This window comes from Chrysoperla carnea, chromosome 1 (assembly GCF_905475395.1).
Source record: "Chrysoperla carnea chromosome 1, inChrCarn1.1, whole genome shotgun sequence".
Lineage (NCBI taxonomy): Eukaryota > Metazoa > Arthropoda > Insecta > Neuroptera > Chrysopidae > Chrysoperla > Chrysoperla carnea.
The window spans coordinates 41,597,794-41,625,372 of NC_058337.1; the positions used below are offsets into that span (position 1 = coordinate 41,597,794).

Here is a 27,579-nt window from a genome sequence, read left to right on the forward strand (position 1 = left end):
AATTGTGCCGCCCTAGGCCCGGGCCTCACGGGCCTAGGCGGTAATCCATCACTGCGTTGAAGGTAAATGAGAAAAATTCAGTCGCATGAATCAGATTATAGCCACCGCTAATCGAAGTATTCCTAATATTCTAGGTTCTAAGAGCTTTGCCTGTCTGTAGAAAGCTAATACCACCTTGTTGAAATTTGTTCTGGCCTTCTGTTTAGTTTAATCTGTTATGTACAAATGTTGCTTCGCCTTAGCTACTAAACAATCTTTGGAAAATCTCTTCCAAAGATTTTATTCTCTCAAAAAAAATTATAAAATTTAAATTTAATACGAAGACTGACATAATACAAACGACGCGCAAGTAGATATACAGTACAAAAGGTATTCGTTTCTTTCGTATTAGTTACAAGACATAACCAATTTTTATAACAAAAGGTCAAAGGAAAAAAAGAAATTTCTAAAAAATACAATTTGTTTTACAAAAAATTAATATAAACTTTGTAGGTACTTTTCCCTGCGCCAACACCATTATTTCAAAAAACAAAAAATTGTATAACAACTAACATCATGAAAACAATACAATTCCTTTAGATATTAATCTGTAATTTAGGTGAAGATCAATACAGATCTTTTAGATAAAAAAACTAATTACTATTATAACTATATCCCTACTTGTGCACCCCTACAAATGGATATTCATTCAGCTTCTTATAGACAACAAGCTCTTAGACTATAAGTTGTTATTAAAGAAAAACAGTTCTGATTTTTCTTTAAATATAAAATTTATTAAAAAATAAACATTAATTCATAAAATACAAAATTTACTTTGTTTAAAACTATATTTTTATACTCAATCGAGCAGAATACAAAACAAACTCATAGTAAAGGCTAATCAGATAAGAGTCATACATTTTTTAATTGGAATAAAAACAAAATGATGTTAGATATTAATACGATTTTTTTGGTTCATGAGATTTTTATTCAAATATAAGCTTAAATTTTATAAATTGAAATAAAAAATGATTTCGTATAAATAACTGATTATAAGGCGTAACCGCGTAAAATAAAGCTATTTAAAGTAATTTATGAACGGGTTGGTTTGTTGTTTAGTGGCAGAGAAAATTAAAGTGAAATTTTTTATCTCCAAATACTACAATTTCTGTGTTTAAAAAGCCATTATTTCATGAAAATGGCTTTTGATACTTATGATACTTATTTTTACTTGAATTTTGTACAATATTGATTTTTACATCTACAAAAATTAATAGTTTGGTGGGGAATTTCTGGCATGGAAGTAAAAATAAGCTTTATTTTTTGTAAAAGAAAATATCCTCGTTATCTCTAGCCGTTCTTATAAAAATAAATGATATTAATATCTCATACCGTTTTGTTTTTATTGAAAATTAAAAATGTACAAACCTTATTTGATCACCTATAGTAAATTTAACTTTGAGTTACAAAAATATGTGCACGCTTCGTATTTAAATAAACTATAAAAATATGTCTATACTCCTGTTATTATTAAAAATATCTGCATTTAAAAATTAAAATTCATTTTGATTTCATGTCAAAGCATCTTGTGGTATTAAAACGATAATTTCCAATTTATGGAATTCGAGGCAACAATACCCTGGTTTGTTATGACGCCCGCACAGTATCTCTTGTCCAATTATATACATAGATATAATAGGTTATTATAGAAACGAAAAAAAAAAAGATGAAATTTATTAAATAGTATTTATAAAACATATTTTTAAAAGAAATGTGTAAAAAATTAAAACAAACAAAAAATCTCTAAATAATGTGCTTGCGTTTCTCAATGTACGCGTAGTATACACATATATACAGTATGTTTATTCAAATAATTCAGCATAATGTATAAAGATAAACCTCTGTATATATTTTTATTTTGCAGATTCTTGTAATTTATTTTATATTTTTATTTGCCAATAAATTTAAAAAAAGAAAAGTTATCTTGAAGTTTTTCATTTAAAAAATCAATTTTAGGAATTAAAGTACCTACTGTTTTTGATACCCGCAGTCACAACATAAATTAATTTAATTAATAGTTGTGATGGGCTGGTGTAATTCATGGTACATTCATGAAGGAGGTGTACTCAGTCTCTGAAAATAATTGAGAAGCTGATAAATGAAGTTATCATCGGAAAGGCGCTAAAACACATAATGGTATCACAATGGCTCTTTGATCTAAGTGTGTCCCTCGTGGACACAATATAATAGAACCTTACCTAAGTCAGAAATATTTCAACAAAACTGAACAAAGGCATTTTTGAAGAACCACGATTTTGTGTACAGAGCTTGGTACAATTCGTAATTACGCCAACAGCTTAAAATTGGTGAATATCTGTTTTCTTTCTTTTTCTTATCAAAACGTAAAATCTTCGATCAGGACACTCTACAAAACGATGTGCGCATGGTTCGATTTCTTATAGTTTCGGGCTACAGATATCCTTGTAGGGCGTGGAACACCATAGGCTTCTTTTTTTTAAGATTTAAGCCTGCGTAGAACTGCCATATATATTGACTGCTTAACGTCATTAGTGATTTTTCCTGTATCTAATAATTTTTAATATACCGCGCAGAAAAGTTAGTAATAAAATATAGAGATAATAAAGATGTGTAAATACTCGTTTATTTATGAATCTATCCAATACATTTAATACAGTTCCTGTGTTTTATGTTTGTATCAATCAACTTAACAAAGCGGAAGTAGATGGGTAAATAATATTTGGATCGAATATCTTATTTGGTACACCAAATTCAATATCAAAACTTATTAGCTCTTCCATTGTTGGAAATAATCCACGTTTTGACGAATTAAGCATAGTAGATTCCATAAATAAAAAATTTAATTTTCTTACTGCCTAAAATTAATTAAACAAAATTTTTTACATGTATATTTAAACACTCTCAAAACAATTTTGTTTTATACTCATCAAAAGTATGTCCTCTAAAGTTCGCTGAAGCATGTCCAAAACGTGTTCTAGGGGATTGAGATTGGGACTCATTGGCAGATATGAGATCGCACTGATGTTCTTTTCTGACAAAAAGTTTAACTTAAATTACTAGAATACAGTTTCTGTATAATACACAAAAATTTTAGCTCGTACGTCAAAACGTGAGTAATACTTATTGTAGTGATGCAAAATTTTCGAATAGGACGTCTTATATCACTAGAATTGAATCATTGTTCTCCAAGATTTAGTAATTAAAAAAATTTGTTATTCTTTTATGAGATTGAACAAGTCACAGAAACCTACGATTTTGTATAGCCTTTAGGGATATTAACAACTAAAAAAGCCATAATAAAATTTTAGATAGATCAAAAACGCCTCAAGCATTGAAAAATGCTGTATTTTGATTGGAATAGCATTTTTACCATCCCTACCCTCAATATAAAACGGCAAGGGATGACAAGTTTTTGAACAATAAATGGGGTAAACTAGAAAGTACAAGTTTTTACATAAGCTATTAAGGTTCCAAAGGCGATGATTTTTCACAGAGATACATCAGTTTGAAATTTTGATTTTTGATCAGAATTTGACTGTGTGATTTTAAAATTTTCGTTTAATACTTTTCAGGATTAAATTTTTGCTTATATCAGTTTTTTTCTACCAAATATTCGATCTCCTGGCAAACGAACATAAAATTTACCAATTTAAATGAACCACATTTTATTCGACATATTTACCAGCGTAGTTACATGGTTTTTTATTTATTTTAGAAATCCTACATTCATCTCGAAAACTCGGTATTTCCTGCTCACCTTGCCGTTATAGCATTCTGAATAAGTTCTTATTTTCAATTCTGAATAAGTTATTATTTCTAAGCAAACCTCGATTTCAAAAGTCAGATATCTCTTTATTCATTGGTTAACAAAGTCTGATTTAAATACTGTGGACCAAGAGTTGAAGTTCAATTCTTGTTCTAGTGTACGGCATTTGGAATTGGTATACGAGTCCTACTCAGGTGTAAATATGAGGTAGAAATTAATCATCGAACCTACCAGCTTTATCTGTCCAGATTAACGATCTGTGAACATTTCTCTACTATAATCAATGATTAGGCATACCACTTAAAGCTGGGAACACATTACAAAAACTTCGCATAAGAAATTCTAATTAGCAGTCTCAGAAAATTGCATTAGAGACTCAATTTTAATTATGTCGAAGTACGAAGAAAACAAACTCCATATTAATTTAAGAAAAACTCATTATTAAAGCCTCAAATTAAAAATAAACACAGATTTAATTCAACGGCTATGTATGTACTTACTTCCCAACATGGAATTGGCATGCTTCCTTTTAAAAATGTGTACGACCTTCGAAACAACATTTCAATAGGTTCTTTTAAAACAATACCATATACAGACAAACAAGGTAACATGCCAGAATATAATCGTTCAGTAAATACTAAATCACTATTATACCATACTAGAGCAACTTTTCTTGTTAAATTCATGATTTTACTCCATATAACCTTTAAATTTGATAAAAATTAATCTAGAAATCTATACATACAATGTCCCAAACGGGTAAACGGACTTTGACAGGACTTTAACTCTCTGTAATTAAATTATCTTTCTTCTATTACAAATTTCGATGGGTTAACAGACTTACCTGTTCATACGGTATGAAGGGATCTACACCGAACTGTTAATCAATCAAAATTGGTATCAGAAGAAAAAGAAAGAAAAATAATGAAAAAAACGTTATAAAAAAATTTGTTAAAATTAATTTAATTAAAAATAGCCATGAACACTTTTCGATCTAGGCATCAGATCGGGCGAAGTTCGACCTTATACCGTCTCCTATAACAATATAAGGTATAAAAATAATAAACCTACATGAATAAATCCAGCAGCAGATCCTTCAATAAACAAATAAAAGGTTTTCCCATTATCAATATAAAATCCGGTAATGAATTGTTGATGAGCTTTTTCAGTTTTTAAAGATACATTGCGCGATAATTGTTGTTTCGCACAATCCATATTAACATCTATATTATCTTTATTATCTGTTCTTAAACTTGCATTATGTTCAAAGATCGTAGTTAACAAATCAATTATAACATTTATATCATATATCAATAAACCAATACGTGATAATGGCTCATTTGTACTTAATATGGTTAACAATTGCTTTGACAGGGATGAAGCTACTGACATTGTTATATTTAAAACTGTCTGACATTCTAATAATTGCTTTGTCTCAAGAAAACATTCTTCTTCCTCTTCTATCTTTTCATTTGAATAATTTATATCCATTGTATTCAAGTATTCCCGCTTACGAATAAAAGCTTGGTTGGGGAAATTTCTGAATATATTTTTCATAGTTGTACAAGAAATTGCACACGCACTTACCCATCCAAGATTCAATGACTTTGAATATGTATATTCGGCGACAAATAGCAATCGATCTTCTTGATTTCCACGTCTTTCATTTTGTTTTAATAGATCACTATACAAATTTTTGATAGATTTTGTAAATGGTTTGTTTAATTTAAAATCAACATCCAGAGTACCAAAGAGTGCGCCTTCTCCTAAATCTTTCGATTTATCACATCGTATTCCACGAATCTTTAAAAAGAACTCTAAGTAAACGTATTATAATATTTAATAGAACAAAAAAAATTTAGTCAAAAAACAAAATATTCGACATCTCAAAACTTTCTCGTTCAATTACCAAAATCGATTTTTGTATTTTTGTGGGTAAAATTATTTTGGAAAATGATTTTTATTCAAAACGGAGACAAATTTTCCCAATTTTTTAAAATTTTCACAACCCTTTGAAAAAATAGAAAAAATCACAAAAAATTTTGTTTTGAAGTTAAATGAAAATTTGTTCACAATAATTTTGACCTAAAAAATACAAAAATCGGGTTAATTTAACGATTAGGAGAGAAAAGAGGTACTAAATATTAGAATTTCTCATACTTTTCTTCAATTTTACCAATTCACAAAACTACATTTGGATTAAGAGCCAGGCCAAAAGAAATTCGTTGAATTTACTAAAGCTGACCATTTTAGGATTTATTATAGTAGTTGTATACACACACATACGATAGAACAGGGGTCAGATATATGCTATCGAAATGGTTAAGTTTTACGTGGTACTAAAATGAATTTACTAAAGCTGAATATTGTCATACAGCTTGTATATTGCATATAGATAACAGTTATGACAGTCAATCAGTTAAACAATAGAACAGGGCTGGTGAATTTTCAGCTTTAATAAATTCATTTAAATACCACGGAAATCATAAATGAATCTTATCTATTTATTGTTCATAAATAAGGGCTGACTGACCAGCCCAGTTCTAACGTTTAACTGACTGACTGTGATAACTGTTATCTATATGCAATATACAAGCTGTATAACAATTTTCAACTTTAATAAATTCCTTTAAATACTACGGAAATTATAAATGAATTTGATGTATTTAACTGACTGACAATCATAACTGTTATTTATATGCATTATACAATCTGTATAACAATTTTCAGCTTTAGTAAATTCATTTTAGTACCGCATATATTAGCATATATCTGACCCCTGCTCTAACGTTCGCTTGACTGACCGCAGTATGTGTGTGTACACAACTACTATAACCAAACCTCAAATGATCAGCTTTGGAAAATTCAACGAATTTTTTTTGACCTGGCTCTTCCATTAATTTAGATACATTATAATTATTGTAATAAAAGGATGTATATGGTCTTCCAATCCGAGTGAAGAGCGATTTGACTTAGTCATTGATTTTCATGTTTTTGGGTAGTTTTGGATCAATATATATAGGCACTAGCGTACCCGACAGGCGTTTTCCTGTGGAAACGTAACACCAATTCATTAATACCTATGCTATGCTTAGTCTGCCTTCTAAACCTACCCCGCTAAACCCATCCCGCTAAACCCATCCCGTTTAAAAATATCCCGTTAAATCTATCCCGCTTAACCATTCCGCTAAACTTTCGGCATTTGCTCTGGCCTTCGGCTTGTCTTGAACCTTCGGCAGTGGAGCTCCCTGCGCTCGCATATAGGTCTAATAAATACCTATTCACAATACCTGTATAATAATAAATAATACCTCAATACTATTAAAAATACATAGTACATAATAAGTTGTACATAATTAAATATATATATATGCGCTCCCACCATTTAATGAAGTTTAATTTTTTTATTACGGAACTCTCAAGTTGTAGGAGATCGAATTGTGAATCTAAGCCATCATCGGAGCCACTTGAACACACACAAAAAAATATCACTAAAATTAGTCCATCCGTTTAGGAGGAGTACATTGACTAACATCTACACACAAGAAATATACATAATAGGTATAGTTAAAAAGAGTCAAAAATACGAACAGGGGTCCAACAAATTCGCAACCTACTAAGTATCACTCTTAGTGAAAGACTTTATACAAAATATCTAAACGAATATCCAACAAATGAACCAACCTGAAATATTATATGCCCGGATTGTGCAAAATTTATTAGTTTTAATTTATCTTTTAAGTGAGTTAAAAATGATCGGCTTTCTTGGATATTTATGACTTTTTTTAATGGATACGTATTCGTTTGAACAGTGCCAAATAAAGAAGTCTCATACTGTACATAAACACGATCAAATCTAAAAAAAATTCAGAAAACTAGGAGTTTCTTGCTATAAATATTAAATAAAATCGTAAACCAAAAATGTTATGTATAAACTGTGATAAAAGCACATCAAGCTAGAACAACTGAGTAGTTTTTTGTTTTTCATCGATTTTCATGAAAGAGCTTTAAAAATCTTCAAATAATCAAAGGTGTATGATTTATGCACCAAACTTTTATGGAAAAAAGCGTAAAATTTTTAGTATACCATACATATCATACCCTTCCTCTCTTAAAATAGATACAGGAACATTTTCAATGGTTGATATTGAAATTAAAAATGGGTTCAATTGATTACATTGTTCTGGTGTTAATAAATTATTTACAGTGATTAATATAAATCCTCTCATATTTTTATTAGTATTCATATCGAAGAATAATTCTTTGCGATCTAAAATCAAAAATATTATTAACTAAATTTAACCACTCATATAGGAAATAACAGACGGGTCAATATTAGTTTAAGCCTGGCTGGAGATTGTTGAACACTGCACCAAACTTGGAAACCTAGATTGATCAATCTCGTATCAGCATCGAATGGTAACTTTGCATTTCAACGTCGCGAGTCAGATATAGATATTAGCCCAAGCCTGGGTGCAAGTGAAAAACACATAGGGTTGATTTTCAAAATCCTTTCATAAATAACAGTTACCAGGCTTTTAAATTTAAAAATAGTAGATATGGCAGAATCTTTTTATGGCACCCTATTGGTATACGCTCAGAAACATATACTTTTGATAAAATATAATTTTTATCTGGTAAGCAGATGAGTGAAAGTCGATTTTATATGGGATCTTAGACCATCTGTAAGTCTTTGCTCACACGATCAATCTCTATACAAGTATGACTGAATAAAACATAAATAAATATCACTTAACAACAAACTTGCTCTATTATCTTTCGCCAAGAATTAAGTAAGGGCAAGGGCTAGCAAGCAAAACTTTGATTTATTTACTGTAACTAAGGCTTAGGCAAGAGTTGACAAATCAATTCACGCCCAGCATCGATTCCATCGTCAACATTGACAAATCATATATGGGCAGTTGGTCAAACAAGGTTATTGGTTGAGCCTTGTTATATCTAACGGTTTACAAGACCCAAAACCCAATTGACCTATGTTGCTCATTTACGAACTCAAACTCACTTTTTAATCTGACTCACGCTATAAAAATTTCAGCTTTATATCTCTTTTCGATTTTGAGTTATCGTGATTACGGACAGACATACGGACAGACTCGCCAAATGAGTAGGTTTGTACGTTTTTTGAGAAAGGTTTTACTTAACATGCAATTAAAAATTGCATGTTAAGTAAATTGTTGAATATTGAATTGTTGATTATTAAATAAATTGAAGAATAAAATTGTTGAATATTTGAATATAGAGACGTATTTATATCCAATTAGAAAAAGTTTAGCTAATATGAATATTCACCTGTAAATATCATTTCACCAGGAAAGGAAAAATCACTTTTAATTAATTCCAAATAAGTTTCATTTGTTCCTGCAGGGGAGTGTCTCTCTCGTGTTTGGTGTGGAGTATTTTCTTTTAAATTTCCAGTGGCCGGAGCATGTTGTATTCCAAATGGTAGTCGAGATATATACGCATTAATATTTGAATGTTGTAAAAAATAATTGATAATATATTCAGCTCTTCTTCTATGTAATAAGCCTATAAAATATAATTTAATGTATATACGCAGGTTTTTACAAAATTTAGATGAAACAAGGCTTGTGTTTCTACATAGAAAAATTTCGTATTGACAGTTGGTAGAAAGCATTCTTCATCGATTTACGATTTTTATAAAATAAATATTGAAATGACAAAATCAAGAAATATTTTCTTGTTATAAGAATATCAACAGAAAAAATTAAATACGCGGTTAACTTAAATCCATAATAAAGAAATAGTTAGTTTCTTGTTATAAGAATATCAACAGTAAAAGTAAATTCGTTTACTTAAATCCAGTGATTTTTTCACTATGCTAATCAACTTAAAATCACTTGCTTATTGGTGATTGTTGATGACTTTCCCTTTAGAGTATTCGCATTGGAAGATAACACACATATGGTATTGAAGCATGCAAATAAAGTTTTGAATTTTTGTATAGTATTTTCAAGCACTTTGCTTATTTTCCAAAAAGAAGTTTCCCAACAACGACTTCATATTTACAACATTAATTTCAGTCATATTAAACCAATAATTTCAAATTTTGTATTCCCTTACCAGCTTCCTTTTCAAAATCACTCAAGGGTGTGTGAACAAAGTCCGATGTTTTTTTACTGTCCAATACGATGGACTGGCGTATTGTTGGTTTAGGGTGTGACACATTTGGTTTACTATTAACCTTATACACAGGACAAAATAATTTTTTTACATCCTCCTCATTTTCGTGAGTATAGATACCTGGTTGTAAACGAAGTAATCTGTAATTAAAAAGAAATTATTATTATGAGGAATAATTATAGCGTGATCCTCCAGTTGGTTTCTTTTTAAAGTGGGTGATTTTCCAGAGAGGAAAAACTGGCATGTATATGGTATATGGACGGATATAATATTTAGCCTCCAGTGTACGATGCTTGAACAATATTGGGAAATATTGAAAATTTACTTCCATTGTAAGTGCAGTGTTATCGAAACTGTAAGAAAGGTAAGGATAATTTATGATTCAAATGAAACCCCGCCAGCGTCTAGTACAATAAAATTAATTAAATTAACTGACTGATCCATTAACTTACCTTTTGTTTTTGTTTTTTTTGCCACGCGCTGATGGAGCTTCATTTCTGCCATAAATTGTTCTTATTTTTAACTTTCTCATACTTTCTATACAGTAGTCAAGTATTATATAATTTGCCAGGTTAAGCTGAAATTTTTACATCGTGCTCAGGACATAAAAAGTGAGGTCGAGTTCGTAAATGGGCAACATTGGTCAAATGAGTCTTGTAAGCCGTAAGATTTTGTAAACCGTTAGTAGTCTAGGAGGAATCGGCGCATGAGTACCGAAAACTATTCCACCTCAATTTTTTTATGGGATCCTCTTCAAATTGCCCTGCTAATGATATAAATGCATGTTGCCATGGCGCAACCCGGTGCCATATTGTTTAAACCGAAATTGTTTAAACAATTGCAAGGAATTGTTATTTTTCAACCGGACAATTTTTTTTTATATTCTTTATTGAAATACCAATAAAAAAGGTCCTATGACTTTTCACGATAAAGTTAATATTTTTAAAGATATGAATTTTTAAAGGTTCGAAAAATCTCAAATTTGGGTACTTTCGACCCATGAAAAATATATTTAAAAAAAACATAATGTCTAAGTAATATTTTTTTTAAATTCTCTATACAATAGTTAATAATATTGTTAATAGAGATTTAAAAAAATTTCATTTTTTATATCTTTTTTTTAATTGTTAATTTCGCGCGCTCACAAGTAATTTTAAGAATAACTTTTGAAATATAAATTTTAAGATAATTGGTTTTTTGAGAAAATTTTATTGGCCTAATAACTAGGCCAGTGTCAATAACTGGGTCTTTTACTTTAATTTCCGTTTTAATAACAAAAAAGTAATATAAACTGATAAAAAAAGTAATTTTAATAACATGTTCCAATTTATGCTTAAATAACTTTTGAAAAATTGATTTCAGAAAAAAATTTATTAAAAACAAATTGTAGACAATTTAATTATTAATAACATTGCTCTCCTTAACAATCTTGATAAAGTTGATAGTTTTTAAGATAAATGATAAATAATGATTCAAGACACAGAGGTGCCGATGCAACGCATAAGTCAGAGAGAGACAGCGATACTTAAAGGTAATTTTTTTTATATTCTTTATTGAAATACCAATAAAAAAGGTCCTATGACTTTTCACGATAAAGTTAATATTTTTAAAGATATGAATTTTTAAAGGTTCGAAAAATCTCAAATTTGGGTACTTTCGACCCATGAAAAATATATTTAAAAAAAACATAATGTCTAAGTAATATTTTTTTTTTAAATTCTCTATACGATAGTTAATAATATTGTTAATAGAGATTTAAAAAAATTTCATTGTTTATATCTTTTTTCTAATGGATGAGCACGACTACAATGTTTGATTTAAATAAGGCTCAACATTTTTTTGTAGGTTGACTTAAGAGCATTCTTTGGACAATTTTAAGACAAAAGTTCCTTATGTACTTTTGCCCAAAACCCAATATTTAATGAGTTATGTGCACCATTATGTAGCCAACGATAATAATCAGGAGGAGAAAACTCAATAGTAAATTAATCTGGCCATGTAATTGTTTCGCCATATTGTTGTTATGGTGACATTTGTTTGTTTATGGTTGTGTTTTTAGTTTTTTAGGTATAATTTTTCATTTAAAAAATAAACTATAATCTGTGGATTAATTTAATGGCTACGTTTACAAATCAAGAATATGCCGATATTTTTATTTACGGATATTGTGACGGAAATGGAAGTGCAAGAATATCAGCGGCGAGTTCCCAATCGAATAATTCCTTATTAACAAGTGCTCTTAATTATGCATCGTCACTTGTCAGAAAAAGGTAATTTTCTTACAGCTAATGCAAAAATAATGTCTCTAGCAGTGTATGAAAAAAAATTTTTAATTAATAAAACATTAAACTACCTTACTCAACAATGTTCTTTCTTTATTGGTTAAATACATTAATGCCCATAACTATTGGGACAGTTTCCCGGATATGAAGTAACCCGGTTATTAGAAATTGTCATTATTTCGCTAGTTTTCGTAATTTATCATCAAAAACCTTAAATCATGGAGAATAAAAGGCTTACATTATTAAATTTTCAATTTTTCTACGCAATCGTTTTGGCAATATTCCCAAAAACAACCAATTTCTTCCAAAATTTCACACCCTGTATCCAGAAAATGACGCTTTCCTGACTAAGTGTATTAAGAAATTTTCATTATTTTAACTTTATATGCCATTTGATGAAGACCTACTGTTATAACTTAGACCACCCTGTATTGCAGATTTTCCAAGCTTAATAACTATTTCTAACCATTAAAAACTAAGATTTTTTCTAATAATTGAAAACTTTAGTTCATATTATATTTTGTGTATAAAGAGATGTCAATAATACTTACTTTTCTGCTACACGATATCTTGAATTATAAACTTTCATAACAACGTCACTATCATGAAGTTTAATTATCTCTTTTTCAGTTAAATTCACTTCATGAGTAATCGTAAAGCAACACCAATGTAATCTACCTCGACGTAATGTTCGTTGAGCTTGTGGTTCAGATGTGGCGTAAAGCTATTTTAAACAAACTTGATAAATCTTAGAAAATCTATAAATTGATAACAAAACCTAAACATACAATTGCCATATTTTCATAAAATATAATGTCTAATGAATTTGATACTTTTCGTGGAATAACAGTGTAATCAACATGAACAAAATGAGTTAAATCTCCACAAACTATAAATTGTTGTGGTAGATTCAAATATTCATACTTTCTTCTTTTTTTTCTTTTTGCAAAGTAGATTCCCTCATATGCATGTTTTCGAAATCCCAAAACAAAAGAAATTGCAAATTTTGTCATATTGTATAATGAAAATACATCAAAAAATAAATAAATTTCCTTTTTGGAGTGCACACATAAAATAGAATAATAAACAATGCAATTGTTGGCCCATGGTTAAAAGCCTACTAGAAATTTTTGTCCTATCAAAGTTTCATATAGTTAACTGGCAACCTCACAAAAATATTAATGTTAAGTCTAAGATTGGGATATTTCTTTTTTATTGAAATTAAACATAAAAAACAAGAATAAAAAACAAAAACCTTACATTAAAAAACACATGTATGCATTTAGTTATACATATCTGTATATGTATTTGCCTCTACCCACATAGGCATATATTATACAAATAAGTACATTTTCCAACATTAATTTAGCTATAACATGAAATCCTATCATTTTCATGACTTGTGACCATGGGAGCTTTTCTTTAGAATGACTTAAAATATTATTTGTCAAAATTTGAATAAGTTTGACCGAAATGTAGATTACATCTAATTTGTGCGAGGTCAAGAACCCTCCCCTCTTTTACCCCATATAGGTAGACTTCTGAAATAAAAAATACCATTTTTTTGAAAATTTAAACCTTTTTAAGGAATGTAAGGGAAATTTTAAAGTCACTGATCTCAAATTTATGATCAAATTGAACCAATTTTCAGCCTCCTCCCTCTTATACCTTAAATAAGTTGGCTCCCGAAACAAAAAATATCATTTTTTTTTTTAATTTTAAACCTTTTTTTAGGCATGTTACTGGTATAATTTATTAAAGGGATTCACTTATGTAATTCAAAAGAGAGGGGGAGACTTACATTCCTTAAAAAGGGTGAAATTTTCAGAAAAATGGAACTTTTTATTTCGGGAATCTACTTATGTAAGCTAAAAGAGGGGGGAATGAAAAATTGGGTCAATTTGATCATAAATTCAACATTAGAAACTTTAAAAACCCCCTTAGATGCCTCAAAAGGGCTTATAATCAAAAAATAGTATTATTTATTTAGGGGGTCAACTTATGTGGGCTAAAACAGCGAGAGGGGTAACAAATTAAACATTTTAACTGAAAATTCGAAATCAGTGACCCCAAAAACTCCCTTATACGTCATTAAAAGTCTTAACTTGCAAAAAAATGGTCTTGCTATTTCATTTTGAGAGTCTTTAAGGCCACCGAAAAGAAGGAGGGGCGTGTATAAAAGAGTTTATTAATTAAAAAATCTTAAAATTCGGGTTACTTTAACATTTTGACCATTTTGAAAACTTTTAAAAGATTTGATTTACTTTACGATATAAACCCCCTTCTCACATCAACATGACGCGAGGGTTTAAACTTAAAAGTTTCGTTACTTTTTTTAGGATAAGGTAACTTCCTACCTGTTGACTGGAGTATAATAATATATATAATAATAATAAGGAAAATAGTGTTGTATCTTTGAAACTTGGCACAATTGTTTAACAACTTCGTTCCAGATAATCGACTGATGGAGGGGGGTTTAATACAAAAAATCAGCATTTCAATAAAAATAGCTGCTGAAATGATTATGCACATTTTCGTTTTTTATTCGACTTTCTAGCTCCAACATTAACTGAGATATGAAAAACTTAAGTATCGCGTATCAGATTTGTAAAAATAATATTTGAAAAAGATTTTTTATAAATACTACGTAAATTATGTAAAAAAACCTAAGAAGTAATAACATAGAACCGTAATATGGCCATCCAAACGGTTTATCGTTATAAAGAGAGACCTAAAAAAAGTACTCGTATAGCTGTCTTCGTCTGTCTTATATTACCTCTAGGAAATACACAGACATGCACGTGTTTATACAATAATTCGAAATATTAATATTCGCGCTTTGTCAGGCTGCTAGACAAAGAGGTAACACTGTTCCTTTTTTCGATCTCTCTTTTAGCGGTTAATAATTCACTTATTGCGTTTCCTATGCTTTTAAGCCTCTATGTTATATAACCTCTTTGAACTACCTAATAACCTCGCTTCACTGGGCTTAAAAATAAAAACCACCGCTTTATAGCTTCCACCTTTCTTAATCTCACTTATACCCCTTCCATAGCACTCGAAAGTATTTAACAAAGCTAAAATATATGCACAGTTTTCAATTTTTTAATTGTAAAATAGTCATAATTCATTGAGTGTTTCAGAAAAGATAGTCATCAATTTTTTACATTTACTATTTTAAATTTTTACAGAAATCTTTATGGTTCAAAATGATGATCATAGATAAAGCAGTAAAATGTCAGAATAAATTTAATTTTTTTATAAATATTTCTTTATAAATTATAGCTCATGTGTTAATCTAATGTATGAGCTATATTGTTGTACAGATTCATTCAAATCCATTCTCTAGTTTTTACGTGACAGTGTAGTAAACAAACAATCTTACTTTCACATTCATAATAGGGATTATAGGGATGTTTTAAAAAGAAATTTCTTTATGGCCTAGAATTAAACAGGTGAATTAAGTACCTATTGATATAAACAATTTTTTAAATTATCAAATCGATAAGTTTTAAATTAATTCAATTGTTTCAAATTAAACAGAATCACAACAGACCCGTGGAGTTGGTCCACCGGGGAAACCACGTTAAAAAACGCCCTAAGTATACACTACCTTAAAAGTGGCATGTGGCGTGGAAATATGTGCATATTATGAAGATTACAACTCTTCCAACTTTTTGAATTGTTATATCTCTTAACTGTGGCTCTTAGGAAAATAAGTATGTGCCTAACATTTCTTGTATTTAATTATCTGATCTACAATTTTCGTCTGAACTAATTTTATGATAAAACTTACCGTTTTTCTGAAAATCGTGAAAAACTCGTTTTTGAGACCTTTGACCCCGAGTCAATTTTTTCTATGTATCTGATCGATGAGGACTTTTTAGATTTTATTTATTATGGTGTTATGAAAAATCCTATCAACTTTGAGCAGGGTGCAAATTTATGTATCTTCACTTCCATTTTTTAGTTTAATTTGACCGGATAATTAAACATTTTATAAAAGTATAAAACATACTATTGTAATATTTTCAAAAAATTCGACAATGAAATTACAAGCCTTTTTTGGGAAGGGAAATATATTCAATGCGAACCTAACCATTTGGATCTCCACAAACCATAAACGGTTTGGGTACATATGTAAGTCATCTAACATTTTATCTTTGTCTTTAAATATTGATTGTGTTAGGGTTGGTTTTGCTTTCGAAAGCCCAATACAAATAAAATAATAAATTTTGTCAAATTATTCAAAAACCATTAAAAAAATTACTTTTCTAGCGATATATATCTACGTCAATGTATATAGGGTACACTTAAGTGCAAATAAATCCAAGTGTTTCTTTCAAACTTATATTTGAAAGCCTACTAATTGATACTCTAAATATTTTACCTTGATTAAACATAAGTTGCTAGAAATTTTTCAGGTATAATGAACTAGATGAATTATCATATTTAGTGACGTAATGTCTTAAATTTATTAAAGATCAATTCATAAAAATCAATGATCATTTGTAGTTTTATATTAAGATACTGAACCTATGTAGCTCTACTACAGCTTTCATTCCCGCGTAAATATTTCGTTAATATTTAATTTAATTGCACATGAGATATGATATTGAAAATTATGTTTTTAAAATTATATTTTCATAAACAGTATTATACAAGATTGATTTTAAAATTTTTGTTTTGAAATGTAATATAATTTACCTAATCAAGATTTTTACTAAATACGAACTTAATAATGTCAGCATTAGAAAAAGCTGAGCCAGTTAATTTTTTAATTAAAGCTGCAAGTAAGTAAACAATTAATTAAATTAATAATAATTGATTAATTTGTTGTAAATTATTTTAAAAATGTATTTTCAAAGTTTTGAAAATTCTTTGGATTCTACCGTAGAATGAATACCCTATTGAATGTAGCAAGCTGTCAATTGTTTTTATATCGTTATTGATGTTATTTTAAAATTAAAATAAACAAAGATTAAAACAGTTTTCGCGTGATTTTAGAGTGATGAACTCAACTTGTACGTAAATATTATATATATTATTATCAATTTTCAAACACATCTTATTTATTTTGTTTACTTATTTTCTTTGATTGTGAGGTTAAATTATATCACCGGTTGCCTAATAATTATTTTTCTCTAGTTGAAAGAGATCCCAAAAAACGGCGAGTAAAGCCAATTGAGACTCAAGCCTCATTATTGGATTTTGATCTTGGAGAAAGTAGTGATGATTCCGATTTTCGTATAGAAGATCATGCTGAACCCAGCGATGATGACTTGTCTATGGATTCAAGAGATGGTGGTTAGTATTGTATCCCGTTAGTTTAATTTATTATTTTTTGCGTTATTAAATAATATGCCGATTTAGGTGATAGTTCAGATGAAAAGGATTCGGAGGAAGATTCTGAAGATTCCGATGCTGAATCAGTTGATAACTTGAAGTTGGATGTACCGCATGGAGGAACTGGTGGCAGTAATCATCGCCTATCAGTTGCAGAGTTAATTGAACAAGCTAACAAAAATACGAATAATTTACAAGTAAGAATTTTTACACAATTTTTAATTGAGTGCAATTATGTTTGGCTTATTAATCAATATCAACTGTTTATATGCGTATGAAACTTGACTTCGAATTGAGGCATGATTACTTTGGTATTCTTCATTTTGAATTCCACAACTATTATATGGGCTCCCATTATATGTAATATTTTCCTCAGTGTCACTTACCTGGCGGTATATGGAGTGTCTCAAAACTATCGCATTAAAAGGACAGAATGGTTAGATAATGTGATGATTACTTAATTTTTTTCTATCACTTCAGGTGAAGAATTCTCACTGCACGGACAGAAAAGTGAAGTTTGTTTTTGGATTACATATAAAACTCTGATTTGCAAGAAAGAGACGGGCAACAATCATTGAATGCTTATAACTTCTACTCTTACAGATTTATGGGTAATTTGGCAAATATGATATCAGTCATCTACCAAGAAGGTTCTATAAAAAGTTTGCATTCTATGCGCCGCTGCAGTGTGTTATTTATTGTAACGAGCAAAGTTCTAGAAAATAAAAGTTACTACAATTTATCATCTTAAGTTTAATATTTACAAAGATATTTACGTTTACAATATATTCCGTTTAGTGCTAAAATACAAAATTGTATTCCGAAAAATTTCAAACTTTGTGTTCTAGAACAGTAAACGTAAATATTTTCATAAATATTAACCATACAGAAAAATAATAAGTAGATATAAATTTTAGGTAATTTATTTTTCTATAATTTTGCTTATTATAAAAATTTCAATTCAACTAATATTAATCAAAAAGTACTCAAAATTACAAACGATCGTTAACGAATATCTATTTAGTGGGGTGCATCGTATCCAAAAACTACAAAGGAATTTTCTTAAAAACACATTCTGTAGGTCACTCTGTCCTTGTTTTTACTCGAAAACGAATCATTAGGTAGATTAGGATCCAATAGACTTTTTAATTAGGATCTTTGTACGTTTAAATTCCAAGTGAAATTGGCAGAAATATAATCTTCTTCCACGTTCTTATAACAATTTCGAAAAGCAATAAATTATCGATTTCATCATTATCTGTAACTTATTATCTGATTTCAGTATGACGAAAAAGCTGAAAAGATTTTGATATGTTGCGGTTGTTTGGGCGATCGCAGTGATGATGCTAACGAAATTGTCGAGTGTGATGGATGTGGGGTAACTGTACACGAAGGTTGTTATGGTGTATCAGATTCAGCAAGCATATCTAGTACTGTATCAAGCTGTTCAACTGAACCGTGGTTTTGTGAAGCATGCAGAGCTGGTGTTATTAATCCAATATGTGAACTTTGTCCAAATTCAGGTAAAAAATAAATAAAGTAAAATAAAACTCTCAACGCGACTTTCTGTGGCATTATAATTCGGTAATTTTGACTTCAATACAACTCGGTTATCTTAAATAATTGTGTATATGTTGTTTTTGTAGGTGGAATTTTTAAAGAAACAGATGTTGGTAAATGGGTGCATTTGGTATGTGCTTTATATGTGCCAGGTGTAGCATTCGGGGAAGTTGATCAATTAACAAGTGTTACATTATTCGAAATGCCGTACAGTAGATGGGGTGCACGAACTTGTTGTTTATGTACTGAAGAACGGTTTGCACGTACTGGTGTTTGTATAGGATGTGATGCTGGAATGTGTCGAACATATTTCCATGTAACGTGGTAAGTGAAAATGTCCCCAATCATTGGACGTTTAGATGCTATCTCCTACTGCTTGTGATTGAACGTGAATAGCTTTTCAAAGAACAACGTTATTTTGATAAATTTGAAAATTTTTTTTAATAATTTAACAATCGTTTTTTTTTTTAATATGTGAAATAAGTAAAAAAACAAATCTAAACAAACAGTTGACTGAGTTAATTGTTGAAATATCATGTATAGACAGTGTTGCTTACACTGTCACATTACATACATGCCACAAATACATAACTGATATTCCCATATAATACATACAATATAATTTGCGCCCACACGGGTAAACAGTAATGTTTACGAAAAAATATTTCAAACAAAAGTAGTATATTTTTTTATAAGGAACATTTTTTACATTTAAACTGTTCTCTCTCTAACGGTTTACAAGATGGGTCCTATGTACTCAAGACCTTTTCGAACTCGAAACTCGCTTTTTACGTCCTTAGCAGGCTGTAAAAATTTCAGCTTGATATCTCTTTTCGTTTTTGAGTTATCGTGTTGTCAGACGGACACCACACAAACAGACAACAAAAAATGCGACTAATAAGGTGATTTTATGACCACCTATACCAAAATTTTTTTCGTAGCATCAATATTTTTAAGCGTTACAAACTTGAGACTAAACTTAATATACCTTGATATATATTACATATATACATGGTATTTAGAGCTTTGAATGCTTTGCCTTAAATTTATTAATGCCATAAGTTTAAAAAAAATTTAGATTCTTCAAAAATACAATAGGATAGCACTCCTTAGTTCCATCAACTTTCGCATGTACATTGAATATTTTAAATATTAACTGTTTATGTTTTAAAAAACTATAAAATCATTTTAGTGCCCAACGAGAAGGTTTTTTATCCGAAGCACATTCAGAGGAAGTTGATCAAGCTGATCCATTTTATGCACATTGTAAATTACATTCAGATAAAACATTAGTTCGTCGACGTAAACGAAATTGGTTAGCTTTACAATTACGTACACAACACCGTAAAATAAAATATGAACAAGAGGGTCATAGTGATACTCCAAACCAATTAAGAATTCAAAGAAAATTGGGAAAATATCGGCAGAAATATTTAGTTTCAAAATCAACAAAAATACCACCTTGGGGTAAGATAGTTTATTAATAATCTTAAGAATTCGGTTACAATGCTAGTTTTCATTTCAGTTCCAACACAAAAAATGCCACGCTTATTAACAACTTCAGCATCAGCTTGTCGTCGATTATTGAAAAAGGCTGAATTAATGGGTATTGATACTGTAGCATTAGAAATGCAAGAAGCACAGATTGCTGCATTAGTTGATGTTAGAAAAAAATGGCATATACCACCAGCATTTAGCGTTGAATTTATTGGTTATTATTTAGATAGAAATTCCAGATTGTTAACAATGAAACAGGGTTTAGAAGAATTGTTGGATACAAACGCAAAATTATTAGATGAGCAACAAGAATTACGCGCCAAATATGACCAGGTAATAAATTATGGCATAAAACTAACTAATGTCCTCCGAGAATTCCATGTCTACAGATCTTAAAAGATCGTTTCTGTTTGGATATTTAGCAAATATCACCTGCCTGACATTAATCAACGGTGAAAACACGACTCCATAATTCAGTATATTACATTTTTTAAATTATGTTAATTTCACTTGTTTCATTTAAAGAGTACTTTGCGATATTTCAAAGAATGTTTTATAATAAAAAATATATAAAAAGTCTTTAAATTTTATAATATTTTCAGATGATGAAAGCAAGTAGTGATCAAACTCGCATTAATGTATCATTAAAGCAAACGGTACATAAATTTCATTCAGCAATTTTAAGTGCTTGTCCAAATAAAAGTTTACCAGCTATTGATGAATTAGGACGGCCACCAATCGCACGTCATCAGTTGCATCAACCCAGTACAATGGCAGTGCCTACAGCTGCAGCACTTAAAATGGGTGTTGGTTTTCCATTAAATAACCGTTCACTTGATGCTGGACGTGTATTAAGTAGTCAAGCTTCGCGACAAGGTAATAATTTTTGTTTATATGCCCGTTTCTGCGGTCCATGCCTTTTCAGATATCTTGCATATTAAATTATTAAAACAACCGCAGATCAAAGAGGTACAGGCGTGATAATTGTCTTAGTCCTAGACTAGATATCTAGAGAACCTGATTCCGAGTACCGTCTTCTGTACAATTTTTCCACTTCTCTATTTGTTTAAATAAAAATACGTAATGTGCATTAATCCATGAAGTATGCAAACTCGCCCTCATATGTTATAAGGTATAATATGTTAGGACAGCAAGACTGTTAAGATAATAATAATACTTATAATAATGTTAACATATTATAAGTATCATGTTTCAGGAGCTTTGACTTTATAAAACACAAAAATATATGATTCAGTTCCTTACATAGAACAGAAATAACGGAGTTGGATACTTCCTAGGTCGGATATCTAGAAGACCTGAATTCGAGTCCCGTCTTCTGTGTTAATTTTTTGTTTCTTTTTATTTTGAAATTCTTTTTTTTATTTTCTCGATTTTTCAAAGATTATTCACATCTCTTTAAAAGATTGTAAAAAATCATTTTCTAGAGAAATTTTGATCCAGAAATTGGATATTCTTGATTATTGAAACAGTTCTCGATCAAAATCTCGTTTATGAGGGGTGATATCTGAAATCAATTTCTAAGAAATTATCGTTCAATCGATAATTCAACCAAATATTCGTATCTTCGAATTATCTAGGGTAATTAGGACCAAAAACCTTAAACATCTAGCCCCATTTGTTAAAAGCTCCGAAATAAAAGCTTGTCGTATAGAAATTAGTCGATATCTCAAAAACTACTCACTCAATCGTTATGTGAACCATTAAAATTTGAAACAAAGAAACGTTTTGTTTCCAATTCAAATAAGTCATGTTTTAAAAAAAAATATGTTCAATTGTTCACATTGCTCCATCCCAAATAATTTATTAGATCAACACTTTTCACTTAAACTGTAAATATAATGATTGTTTTTTAGACAACCTCATGTTAAATAATGAATGTGGAATTTGTCACAAAAGAAATGATCAACATTTATTAGCAAAATGTGATACATGCCATCTGTATTACCACTTATATTGTTTAAATCCACCGCTAACACGTTTACCAAAAAAATCAAAACTTTATGGCTGGCAATGTTCTGAATGTGATAAAACATCCGATTCGGAACAAGATATTATTGAAACAAAAACACCCCGGCGTAGTAGAACTAGAAACAGTACTAGTAAAGATGATACTAATAATTATTCGATGATTTCTTCTTCTGAAACGCAATCACATCGTAATTCACGACGAATGAGTCAAGATAATAATTTTGCAACACCGATTGTTAAAATTAAACCATTAGAACAACCAACGGTTATCGTATCGTCGTCAGCCGTAACAAATTCAAATACAATAACAACGACTAATAAAACGCAACATAATTCTAATTATTCTTCTACAACATACTCCACAAATTCAATATCATCTTCACCTAGTAATACAACAGCTAGTGGGCACCATCATCAAAATAGTAATAATCCTACAATCAATGAATCATCAACAACTGGTTCTCTAGCAATGGATTACCAAGCATCGTCAACATTATATTTAGATAATACACAATTGTCATCAAAATCTGCGAAAAAACGACGAAGAGAAAAACATCGTTCACGGTATTCACCAGATATGCTGAATCCATCGAGAGAGCATAAAAGAAAACGCAAAAAGAAAAGTTTGGATATCGAAAATCCAAATGTTGTTCACCCAAGAATTACAATTAAGGTAAGTTTTTTTTTTAAATTTTATTTTTTAACCGTTGCACTTAGTATCTCAAAATTCTATTCGAGTTTTATAAAATTTAAAGACTTTCCCTTTACCGGAAAACTTAAAGACCTATTAATTGACAAAAAAAAATTGTTGCCATTTTAAAGCCAATTGGGCTCATTTTTAAAAAAACGATAATCGATATTATATTATTTTATATCGTCTAAAATGTGTTTTATTAACTATTTTTATCATCTACAAAAATAGGCTATGTATAAAAAGAGATTGTTTCAGTATTTTTTAAACAAGTTTTTTATAATTTAAGGCCCCTCCACCCCTGATTAAGAAAAAAATAAGAACATTTTGAACTCGACATCCCCAAATGGTAACAAGTATGAATTTTCTTTTTATCCAACTGTTTTTAAAATTCGTCATACATTTAGGGTAAAAAAGTAACTAAGCCCGTAAACCATTTATTTATCAAACACTTTTAATTTTTAAATTCAAAACTGAATTCAAGTTACTGTTATGGCTAATTAATGTGTATTTTTCAACCACCAAATATATCTCATGTACTGCAAAGTGTTGCATTTCATTGTCCACAAGTATACGTTAGATTCACGTAGTTGTTATTTCGAACGAATGACCTTGAATTTTCTTTTGTAACTTTTCTTGTAAACTAATGCCTTTTCATTGATACAGGTATTTAGTTATTGTATACGATTAGCATTAATTTATAATTCCCACCAATGCTATTACGCGCAGATGGCTTCAAAAAACTCATGCCCATAACTGGTAATAAACACAGAAAAATGAATATTAGAACGTTATTCTTTGAAAATGACGCCCTAATATAAATTTTTTATCTCTTATCGGCTACTTACAAGAGCCATGTTTTAGAATTCTGCACTTAATATAACGGATGTGGATTGAGAATTAGTACCAACCATAATATAAGTAAGTATGCGGGAAGTGTTGTTTGCTGCCAGTCTAAAAGTCATTTCATGAGGAAATTTAATCATTATGACTTGAATTCTTCTTAGATTGTTAAATTATAGGAAATGTATTTAATTTATTCATTTTTAAATTTCTGTAGATAAAATCAATACCTTTACAACCTGGTGAGAAATCTCAATCAAAACCACAAATGTTCTATGTACCAAACGAGAACAATGAAATGCCATCAAACATCCAACAAAAAATGATAACACATAATACATTACGATCACCACCAAAAGAACATCATCATCATCATCATCATCACCATCATCATCAGCAGCAACAACAAATGGTTTTAAATAGTAGTCCAACATCTGGTCCATCACCTGCACGATCATCTAGACATTCTAATCAAAACTTTTCTTCATCAACACCTGATGCTCGAAATCGATCCAATAACAGATTAAATACATCAAACTCAAGTAATATTTCTATATCGGGATGTATATGTTGTGTTTGTAATGGCGATGGAACTCCACAAGATACTGTGCAGTAAGTTTATCGATTCTTTTTATATACGCCTTATCTATTCGTCCGAAATATAATAATAGTATCACTAAGAAAACAGGGACGCATTATGATGGCAGCTTGCTTAGCGGATAGTCCAATCATATTCGCTCAAAAAGGGCTGATTCTCAGAAGCGCATCTCTATCGAATTGTTTATATCTCAGAGTGTTCTTTTAGATACCTAAAATCGAATTTGACTAAAACGCACACTAATGACAACATGTTAGTGGTCATTCAAATATTACGTAAGCAAACTTTCAATGATTTTTACCATAATCAAATATAATTTGTTTATCTTACGTATGATTTATAAAATTCTCCTAACATCATGAGCCAGCAAAAGAAAGAATTGAACTCTTCCTCTCTCCTTAAGCCTGCTTACATTAAATTACGTAATAACCTGCTTATTAAATTACGACGTAATACTCAAAATTTAGGAAAATATAAAAATGATTAAAGAGAAAAGTATCTTCACTTTTTATTTTATGGAAAAATTTTACTAGAGGAATTTATTAATAATCAAAACTTGTCAAATCAAAAAAAAAAAAAAACAAGTGAAAACAAACAATTGGCTCAGTTAATTGTTGAAATACCATGTATAGAAAGTGATAGAAAGACCACCATCATTATGGTGGTCTTTCGGCCAATATTTATTTGATTTTCGAAAGTATTTCTAGAATTTTTTTTTCATTTTTCCAATAATATTTTAAAAAACCGTTAGTTGAACCTAACTGCAAATTTTCAACTACCTATCTTTTGTAGTATTGGAGAAAATAGACACCAAAGTTTTGTCCCAATTTGCGCCCTGACGGTCAAACAGTGACGTATACGAAAAGACGTTTCAAACAAAAGTTGTTTATTTTTTAAAAGGGGAATTTTGTACATTTAATCTTTTGTTCTATCTCTAACGGTTTACAAGTTGGGTCCTATGGATCCAAAATCTAATTGATGTATGTTGCTCATTTACGATCTTAGCCTCACTATTTACGTCCTTAGCACGCTATAAAAATTTCAGCTTAATATCTCTTTTCGTTTTTCGGTTCTCGTGATTACAGACGGGCAACGGGAAATGGACTCTTTAGGCGATTTTATGAATATTATTTTTAAGCGTTACAAACTTGGAACTAAACTTAGTATACCTTGATATATATTACATAATATATACGGTATAAAGAGTATTGACTTCGTAGGCTATGCTAATTTCTTAAGAAGCACTGATAGAAAAAATTCAATATAGATGCACTTCTGCGTTTTTGGATAATACGATTCAACTAGGAGTTATTTTTTATAACAAGATTGTCCATCTAATTGTATAATTTCAACGTCTGTGTTTTAATACAGTGTTCCATTTTAAACGAATCGTTCGTATATTTTATAGGTGTGTTGCATTTTTTTTTGTTTCATACAAAAGTTTACATATATAATAAGAGACTCGTCAGTAGCTTATTTTTGTCTTAAATTTTAGGTGCGATGACTGCAAAAAAAGTTATCATTTTACATGTTTGGAGCCACCAGTTAAGAAAACACCTAAGCGACGCGGTTATTCATGGCATTGTGCTGATTGTGATCCAACTGTAAGTATTCATTAAGCTTATAAATTTATTTTATTTTTTTCTTAATTATTTAAATTTTATAGGCATCTGATACCAATTAAACTGATGAAATCAACGTTAATTAAAACAATAAGTTCGTTCATAATTTTAAATAATGTACTTATTATTGAAACATTTCGAGACATTTTCTACATATTGGTGACAAAACATAGAAAGTTTGGATTTAAATTAAAATAATTACAATATTTGAAAAAGAAGTGAGATTATTAATTATTATAGAATTAAATTTTTTGTCGATTAACTGAATTTTAACTTTTTTTTTTAATATTATAAAAATATCAAACATTATTATGTACAAAATAAAAAACGAAAATAAATATTTTTTGATAAGACTAAAATTAATATATTTATAATAAATATTTGTATACATAATTTAATTATATGTATAATTAATATTATGTAATTGTAATTTTAATTTAAAAACTAAAAATACATTACGTGCATTCATTGAAATAAAGCCGTGGCGTATTTTTTATAACTTAATTATAAATTTGTATTGGTTAAATTAATCGCTTTAATATTATAATATATATTTAAATAAAAAATTATATTATCAATAAAATTTGTTTTTGGTTTACACAAGTAATAATAATAAGCCTATTCGAAATATTTACGTTTTCTTCATTTATTTTTCCAATTTTCCCGACATTATCCCAAACAAAATGTTATTTTATATTTAAATCGAATAAAATCTTATAAGGCTGTCTAATCGCCGACACAACGGCATAGATAGTCTAAAAGTTTGAAGTCATCATCATCTTTCTTTAATATCTACCAATAACATGTTATCTATTTGTGAAAATAGTTTTGGCAGCATTTTGAAATAATTTAATTAATCAAGACGTATAGATGAAATTTGATTGACTCCTGAAATCTCACCGTATTGAGATAGGTCAAATTTATCTGAGAAAATCCATCAAACCAAACGAAATACTATCAAATAGTAGCCAAATAATAAAAACGAAGCGTTCAATCAAAAAATTTCAGCGCTCGACTATGTAAATTTTCCCGCATTAGACGAATACACAATGCCAAAGATATAATCATACAGCTGCAGTTTTTTAAGTACTAGATTATCAATATATGGAAATAGAGACGGTGTGGTCATTTAAAACGTTTTTTGGGTCATCTAGCCACGACCGACAGTCTTCTTAAAAGTGTTTGTGTGGACTTGATTGTTGGGA

General features: G+C 29.6%; 2 protein-coding genes across 3 annotated transcripts; one reads left to right on the forward strand and one right to left on the reverse strand.

Moving 5' to 3' along the window:
* Positions 1 to 2,699: 2,699 nt before the first annotated feature.
* On the reverse strand, positions 2,700 to 13,137 carry LOC123305012. The gene is made up of 9 exons (XM_044886608.1): positions 13,017 to 13,137; positions 12,780 to 12,952; positions 9,887 to 10,086; positions 9,095 to 9,331; positions 7,886 to 8,054; positions 7,469 to 7,640; positions 4,856 to 5,248; positions 4,285 to 4,488; positions 2,700 to 2,873 (listed from the first exon to the last, which is right to left on the reverse strand). Exons 1-9 carry the CDS (start codon positions 13,023 to 13,025, stop codon positions 2,700 to 2,702), a joined length of 1,731 nt encoding a protein of 576 aa, XP_044742543.1. The 5' UTR covers positions 13,026 to 13,137.
* A 3,759-nt stretch (positions 13,138 to 16,896) lies between these two features.
* On the forward strand, positions 16,897 to 26,589 carry LOC123305300 (PHD finger protein 14). 2 transcript variants are annotated; one of them, XM_044886985.1, is made up of 12 exons: positions 16,897 to 17,021; positions 17,377 to 17,535; positions 17,602 to 17,771; positions 18,857 to 19,097; positions 19,221 to 19,458; positions 20,327 to 20,601; positions 20,660 to 20,964; positions 21,234 to 21,507; positions 22,506 to 23,293; positions 24,372 to 24,766; positions 26,248 to 26,356; positions 26,419 to 26,589. In XM_044886985.1, the coding sequence occupies exons 1-12, from the start codon at positions 16,970 to 16,972 to the stop codon at positions 26,434 to 26,436; spliced, it is 3,024 nt and encodes a 1,007-aa protein (XP_044742920.1). In that variant the 5' UTR covers positions 16,897 to 16,969; the 3' UTR covers positions 26,437 to 26,589. The 2 variants fall into 2 exon arrangements, with proteins under 2 accessions (XP_044742920.1, XP_044742921.1); XM_044886986.1 differs by lacking the exon at positions 16,897 to 17,021 and adding an exon at positions 17,121 to 17,252.
* Positions 26,590 to 27,579: the final 990 nt, after the last annotated feature.

Excerpts from the sequence above, each read along its gene's own strand:
- LOC123305300 (XM_044886985.1), top strand. The coding sequence starts at position 16,970 with ATGTCAGCATTAGAAAAAGCTGAGCCAGTTAATTTTTTAATTAAAGCT. Across the intron at positions 23,294-24,371 it reads ACCCAAGAATTACAATTAAG|ATAAAATCAATACCTTTACA; the intron begins GTAAGTTTTTTT and ends AAATTTCTGTAG. Across the intron at positions 24,767-26,247 it reads ACTCCACAAGATACTGTGCA|GTGCGATGACTGCAAAAAAA; the intron begins GTAAGTTTATCG and ends CTTAAATTTTAG.
- LOC123305012 (XM_044886608.1), bottom strand. Across the intron at positions 4,489-4,855 it reads CTGCTGCTGGATTTATTCAT|GTTATATGGAGTAAAATCAT; the intron begins GTAGGTTTATTA and ends TCAAATTTAAAG. Across the intron at positions 2,874-4,284 it reads TGCCAATTCCATGTTGGGAA|GCAGTAAGAAAATTAAATTT; the intron begins GTAAGTACATAC and ends AATTAATTTTAG.